Source organism: Nematolebias whitei, chromosome 13, assembly GCF_014905685.2.
Source record: "Nematolebias whitei isolate Nwh7 chromosome 13, NemWhi1, whole genome shotgun sequence".
NCBI lineage: Eukaryota > Metazoa > Chordata > Actinopteri > Cyprinodontiformes > Rivulidae > Nematolebias > Nematolebias whitei.
Window position 1 is genome coordinate 42,098,514 of NC_056510.1, and position 8,039 is coordinate 42,106,552.

Genomic DNA, 8,039 nt, shown 5'->3' on the forward strand with positions numbered 1-8,039 from the left:
AGATGTTGGATGCTGCAGATGTTGGATGCTGCAGATGTTGGATGCTGTCTATCATGGTGCACTAAGATTCATAACTGGCTGTGATTATCGTACCCACCACTGCACCCAGTATTCACTGGTTAACTGGACATCATTAACTTCACGCAGACTCTCTCACTGGTACATTTTCATCTTTAAATCACTTCTTGGTCTGCTGCCTTCATACATCTCCTCCTACATGTCTCTGCATGAGTGCAGCTACAGCGTGCGCTCTCAGGACATTATTACCTGCAGTGTTCCCTCAGTGCGGACTGAACTAGGCAAAAGGACCTTCTCCTACTCCGCTCCTGTTTCCTGGAATATCTTACAAAAAGATTTGAAGCTCTCGACCTTGACCTCTCTAAGTGTCTTTAAGAATCTGTTGGACTCCTGGCAGGGACCAATGCAGACATGTTCCTGTTTTTAGTTTTCTACGTTCGCCTTAGAATCTAGCTGTTTTTTGTTACATTTTTCTTTTAGCCATCCTATTTGTAAAAAAAATAAAAAACTGGAGTATGACTTTTTATAACCGTTTATTGTTGTTGCTGTTGTCCATTGTTGTCATCTTTCTTTGTTGACATCAGGTCTCTCTTGTAAACGAGTCCTCGAGGCTCAATGGGACTAACATGTCTAAATAAAGGTTGAATGAATTTTAAATAAACAATCCATGCCACTTGTATGGCTCATCCATCAGTCAGCCAATTGTGTGTCATGTCCAATCTTACTTTGAAAAACCGCAGGAGCGAGTCCGCGAAAGTCAAACTGCGAAGTAGCGAGGGACTACTGTGTGTGTTGTCTCAATATTGATATTAATATTAATCAGTATTAGTAATTATCTGTTACTTATTGTCTTCATTGCAACTCAACAATTTGTGTCACAACCTAAAATAAAGGCGTAGCATTCCTTGAAGGGATGCACATCACCTCTTTCCTTTCATGCCAGAGTTTTAAAGACCATCTTATGATCAGAGGGGATGGATGGAGGTGGAGTCTTGTTTTGATCTAATCTTCAAATAATGTTATGCAAAATGATTGTGAGGTTTTTAAAGATGTCGTATCGCTCAGAGTACGCAGAGTAAATGACTCTGATCCACCAAACGTAGATGAATATCAGTAAATGTACCTACATCACAGACATGTGTTGCTGCTTCAGGTTGATGAGATGTAGCAGCTAGCTTAAATAAGCTAATGAAGTGTGTCCCATGATTATTTCTGAACATTTCATTAACGTTTCTTCAGTGTTTCATGAAATATTTTGCTAAAAGACAAACAAGCAAAACCACACTGCAGCTTTGCCTTCAGTGACGATGAGAACTGAAGAATAAAATGCACGTGCAGGTGTAACAAGCACACACTTGGTGTGTGAAATTAACAACGTGTCCTCACCTATACCAAAGTGCTCGTTCCACATGGTGTGCAGCCCGATGGTGGCATTCACCAGCTCCCTCTTGAGCTCCTCAAACGGGATGTTGAGTTTAAAGTCGACGCGGTCTGACAGCCCGAGTTCCTGACAGAGTCCTCGCAGCATCAGAACCCTCTCCTCATCTTCCTGGTTCCTGCAGCCACCGATCAGGATCAGCCGCAGAGACTCCCGGCCCCCAGGCCCCTCCCCTTTTCTGTCTAGGAGTTTGTGAAATGCTCCAATCTGCAGTTTGTGGTCTTTCTCCGGCCTGAACTGACCCACAGACACGATGGAATGGCACTTCCTGTCTCCACCTCCGCCTTCCTCTTCCCTGCCCAGCTCTCGTCCGAGCTCCTCCCAGCCTTCATCCACCTCGTCTTCATCCTCCTCCTCAAGCGGGATGTCGAGGAAGGCTTGGACATCGCAGGGTGGGTAGACGATGCTGGTGCAGCTCGGGGAGCGCCACAGAGCCAGGATGTGTCCCAGCGTCCAGGTGGAGTTCACCATGATGACGTCACTGCAGGAGCCGGCGAGGCCATAGAGCAGAGCAAAGCAGCAGTAGTACAGAACCTTCACAGCACTCAGGACCGGGTTTTTGGAGATGAAATCAGCATTGTTGAATCTGAAATGATGGAAAAAACATCTGAAGGTTAAAGCAAACTCCCAAAAGATGTGGAAAGGAGGTGTATAGTTACTCTACAAAACACTCAGATTATTGAATGGATGCAAAGTACAGTGAGGAACATCAGTATTTGAACTCCTGCGACTTTAAAAGTTCTCCCACTGAGAAATCAAGGAGGGTCTGGAATGTTCATCTTAGGTGCATGTCCACTGTGAGAGACATAATCCAAAGAAATAATCCAGAAATCACAATGTATGATTTATTTATCATTTATTTGTGTGTTACTGCTGCAAATAAGTATTTGAACACCTGTCAATCAGCAACAGTTCTGGTCCTCAAAGACCTGATAGTCCATCTCTTCTTCTTCTTCATGGGATTTTATGGCGGTTGGCAAACAACAGAAGGTGTGCATTACCGCCACCTACTGGTGTGGAGTGTGGATCAAAACAGCTTTGTCTGTATGTTTACATTCTCTTATCTAATTTTGTGTTTTTGAAAAAATGTATATTGATTTGAATACTTTTACTTCTTATTTCCTTTTGCAATATATTTATTATACTAAATGTTTCTTTTGATTTTTCCTAATTGTTCTATCATACACCTTCTGTGATGTTCATATTTCTGACAGACCAAAATGACATGTTCTATTGTTTCCTCCTGTCCACAGTGTTCACATTGTCCTGTATCATGTTTCTGAATCTTGTGTAGTGTGTTGTTAAGTCCTGTATGTCCAAATCTTAATCTGGTTATTAGTCTTCTTCTCTTCTGTTCCTCCCTCCTGTTCTCATTTCTCCCACTTGTCTCTGAATTCTGTAGTACCATCTTCCTTTGTGCTCTTCTCCCACTGTTTTTGCCATTTTTCCTTTAGTTTTTGTTTCACTATGGTTCTTACTTCTGATTTACTGATGGATATTGTAAAATTGATTTGATCTTTTGCTGCCCTGTCTGCTGCTTCATTCCCTCTAACCCCTAGATGTGCTGGTGTCCATAAAAATATCACCGTCAGTCCCATCATTTGTATTCTGAATAATGTTTGTTGTAGTTCTAGTAAAATGTCCGGTCGGCTATCTGAATGACTATTTTTCAAACTGATGAGTGTTGAGCTCGAGTCTGAACAGATGATTGTTTTTAACGGTCTTGTGTCTTCTACCCACTGCACTGCCAACATCTCCCCTGTGTACACGGATACTTCATTTGTGATTCTTTTCCTTACTTCTATGTTGAATTCTGGTATTTTAAATATGACACTCCTACTTTCTCTGATGTTTTTGATGCATCTGTATAAATCTGTATATAGTTATAGTAGTTATTGATATGGTCCTGTACTGTATACGAGTTAAAAATAAATGTTCTGTCTTTTTTCTTGTCCATGAGTGTCAAGTCAACTGATGCATTTGGAAGAAGCCATGGTGGTATTGTTGGTACTGGTACTACTGGGCTGATGTCTAAGTTGTCTATTTGCATTTCTTTTGTTTTCTGGTCTATTGTCCATCCAAAACTTCTTGTCTCTTTCTTCTCCGTCTCCCAGCGTGGTTTTAAAATATCTAATGTTGGGTGTTCCGGGTTATTTCCTTTAAGATTGATCCAGTAGTTTATTGCTAATTGTTCTCGTCTTATTGCTAACGGCATTTCTCCCATTTCTACTCCAAGTGCTGCTGCTGGGGTGGTTTTGAATGCTCCTGTACACAGTCTTAATGCTTGGTGTTGTATTTTGTCCAGTTTCTCCAAATGTGTTTTTGCTGCTGATCCATAAATTACACAACCATAATCCATATTTGATCTGATAAGTCCCGTATATATTTGTTTTAATGCCGTTCTATCTGCACCCCATTCATTCCCAGCTAAGCATCTCATAATGTTTAAGACTTTTTTACATTTATCAATAATCTTTTGTATATGAACATTCCATATGATTTTCTCATCAAACCATATACCCAAATATTTTATACACTTAACTTGTTCTAGTTCTTGATTATATAATTTCAATTTAATCTCTTCGGTGACTCTTTTCTGTGTAAATATCATTACTTTTGTTTTATCTACTGAAAATTTGAATCTCCAATCATTTGCCCATTTCTCAGTTTTTAATATCGCCTCTTGTATTTTCTTCACAGTGAATTTTATATTTTTCCCTCTTTTCCAAATGGTTCCATCATCTGCAAATAACGAACATTCCACCCCCTTCTCAATCTCTGTAAAAATATCATTTATCATTATAGAAAATAGTAATGGACTTATAATACTTCCCTGTGGTGTTCCGTTTTCCACAAAGTATTTATTTGAATATTCTTGTTGTATTCTTACTTGTATCGATCTTTTTGTTAAAAAGTTTTGTATCCATCTGAACATTCTTCCATTAATTCCTAGTTTGTACATTTTAATTAATAATCCTTCAGCCCATAACATATCGTACGCCTTTTCTATGTCGAAGAATACGGCCACCACACTTTCTTTATTTATCTGTGCTCTCCTGAGCTCGTGTTCTAATTGTAATGTTGCCTCATTAGTGTTCTTCCTTTTCTAAAACCACTTTGATATTTAGATATGTATCCCTTACTGTTCATATAATACGTTAGTCTATCATTGATCATTTTTCCATTATTTGACATATATTTGATGTTAATGCTATTGGTCAGTAATTTTCCGGCTTTGTATGATCCTTTCCTGGTTTTGCTGTTGGTACGATGACTGATTCTTTCCAGCTTTGTGGTAGCTCCCCCTCTTCCCACACTTTGTTGTATAGTTCTAAAATTATTTCTTTGGATTTTTCACTAAGGTGGTCTATCATGGTGAACCATATCTGATCTTTTCCAGGTGCTGTTTGTTTGGTTTTCCTGAGTGCTCGACTCAGTTCTGCTTTTTGAAAAGGTTCGTTCAATAAATTATCAGTTTCTTCCATATTCTTAATTAAATCTTTGTATTTTAACTTTGTAGTTTCCCTCCCTCTCTTTCCTTCATTACTAATATTATTGGAACTATGAATTTTACTAAATGTTGTTGCTATTATTTCAGCTTTTTCTTTATCGTTTACTACTGCTGTGCCATCTACATTTAATCCTGGATATCCATATTCTTTTTGATGCCATTCATTCTTTTGATCATTTTCCAGATTTTTTCAATTTTTGTTTCTTTTCCAATAGTATTACAAAAGTTTCTCCAATATTCCCTCTTTGCATTCTTGATGATTTTTCTTACCATTGCTTGTTTTCTTTTATATTCGATGAAGTTCTGATAACTAGGATTTCTTTTTAGTGCTTTAAATGCTTTATTTCTTGTCTTTATGGCTTTGTTACATTCATTTGTCCACCAAGGTACTATCTTCTTTTCGCTCGTTCTTCCACCTTTTTTATTGACTGTTCTGTAGCTTCCTGTATAATCTTGCATATACAAACATTAACTTTATTACTGTCTGTTGACAGATCAATTTTCTGTAGCTCTCCATCAGTAATATATTTGAATTTGTTCCAGTCTGCTTTATTAAATAGCAACTTTCTATTTCCTTCTACTGTGTTCTGCTCTGGTTTTATGCCTATTGAAATTTTTATAGGATAATGATCACTACCCATTACTGTGCTTTTATAAACGTCCCACATACAAACTCCAGCTAATGAATTAGATACAAATGTAAGATCAATTGCTGACTCCGCTCTTGTTCTAACATTTATTCTTGTTCCCCTCCCATCATTAATACATACAAGGTTTTTAGTTTCCATCACTTCTTCCATTATTTGTCCATTTCTATCATTACTTTCCTCCCAAAAAGTACTATGTGCATTAAAGTCCCCACACCACAACACTTTCCCATCCACGTATTGTAACACCTCCTCCATCACCTCAAGTGACAGTGCTCTGCATGGGTTATAGACATTTATTATCTTATACTTTCCTTCTTCTCCCCATATTTCCACTATTATATATTCTAATTCCATTCCTTTTTTTAATATCTGATATTGAATTCCCTGTTTTATGAATGTTCCACATCCTCCTCCATTTCCTTCCTTTCTATCTCTTCTTATGCTATTATATCCTTTGATAACAAACTCCAAATGTGATTTTAACCACGTCTCTTGTATGCATATGATTTCTGGTTTTTCATCAAGTCCGTTAATATAACCTTTAAGTTCCTGTCCATTAGCAATTAAACTTCTAGCATTCCATTGTAATATAATCATATATTGTCACCTGGTGTTCCTGGTCTTCCATCAGCTTCCAACCTTTTGTTAATGTTTTCCCAAGATCCCTCTTTGAACCCCAAACATTTTTCAGCTCCTCTCACAATTATTTTAATTTTCTCTGTTTCATGTTTGGCCTGGTCAGTGCAGTTTATGACATATGCTATGAATAATATCAGGTTTTCAACTGGCATTGTGATGTTTTCCTCTGTTTGCTGTTTACTGGTACTTTGTTGTGGGTTCTGGTTCTGTTTGTCCTGTCGCTCTTGTCTTTTGTTCTTTGACACTTTTGACTGCCTCTGCATATGTGGTGTTTTTACTTATTTTCACCTGTTGGATTTCTTTTGCTGTTTTCCTCACTTCACACCCTCCATATGTAACTATGTTGTCCTCCACAGTTGCAACACTTCTCCTTTTCTTCATTACATTCTTCTATTCTGTGATCTTCTCCACACTTTGGACACCTCTGTTTACCTTTGCACGCTACTGCAATGTGTCCATATCTCTGGCACTTGTAGCAGCGGAGTGGTGGTGGGATGTAAGGCCTAACTTGAAAATTCAAATAACCTATTTTTATGTTTGCTGGTAAGGTTGTCTCATCAAACTCAATCATAATTGATAAACTTCCTACTCTTTCCCCATTAACAGTTCTTGATAGTCTCTTCAAGTTGTTTACTTGTGCACCAACAATGTTCTTTTTTATTTGATCTAAATCTTCATCCACTGGGATCCCGTAAATAACTCCGCGAACCGTTTTGTTTTCTCCCATTATCTTTCTTTCCATGACCATTCTTTTACAGATGTTCTCGACGTGCAAAGCCTTATTTTTTGTTCTTCAGTTTTACATGATACTAATAAATTTCCATCTCTTAACACCTTCACCATTTCTACATCCCCAACTTTATTTTTTATTTCTTTTGATATCAAAGTGGGGCTTATGTTACCCTGCCCTTCCTCATTTTTTAGTTTAATATTATTTTAAATTCATCCCTCACTACTTTTCTTCTTACTACCCTTTCTACATCAGAGCTGCTCCCTTTCAACTCCCTTTTATTGCTCTGGCTGTCATTTGTCCCATCCTCCATTTTATTTCTTCCGCGTCCTCTCCCTCCCGGTGTCCACCCCTCAACATCCATGTCTGCCTCGTCTCCTACCTGTTTTTCCATCCGAACCATTCACATACCAGTTTATGCCAATTTCCTCCTGTTTCAAAGTCCAAAAAATTGTTAAATATCGATAATCCGTCAAAAAATGTTTTAAATTCTGCGCCCAACAGCTTCCTCCGACCCGATCCTGAGTCCGGCTACCCAGCCTCCTCCTCTGCCTCGGAGTCTGAAACCCTACTGAGTCGTGTCTACCAATCCTTAGTCCACCTCTAAAAAGTTCACCTCCACTTATTATTCTAAATTAGAAGCAGCTGTTTGAGGTGGTTAGCTGCATAAAGACACCTGTCCACCCCACACAGTCAGTAAGACTCCAACTACTAACATGGCTAAGACCAAAGAGCTGTCCAAAGACACCAGAGACTAAATTGTAGACCTCCACAAGGCTGGAAAGAGCTAGGGGGCAATTACAAGCAGCTTGGTGAAAAAAGATCAACTGTTGGAACAATTATTACAAAATGGAAGAAGATAAACATGACTGTCAACCTCCATCGGACTGGGGCTCCATGCAAGATCTCACCTCGTGGTGAAGCAGAAGACCATGGAGAATGTTGTTTATCGCACAAGGCAGCTGGCGGCTTCGTATGACCTAAGAGAAATGCTCGTTTGTTTGTTCTGCGCTGTACTCCACTTCCTGCCCTGCGCTGTACTCCACTTCCTGC

General features: G+C 38.8%; 1 protein-coding gene across 1 annotated transcript in view; it reads right to left on the reverse strand.

Annotated features, from left to right (window-relative positions):
• LOC119419334 (GDP-Man:Man(3)GlcNAc(2)-PP-Dol alpha-1,2-mannosyltransferase) overlaps positions 1-8,039 on the reverse strand; it is a 14,338-nt gene that overhangs the window by 1,350 nt on the left and 4,949 nt on the right. Inside the window, exon 5 of the mRNA XM_037686641.1 lies at positions 1,405-2,042. Coding sequence (XP_037542569.1) covers positions 1,405-2,042 — 638 coding nt within the window. The remainder of the gene's footprint in view (positions 1-1,404; positions 2,043-8,039) is intronic.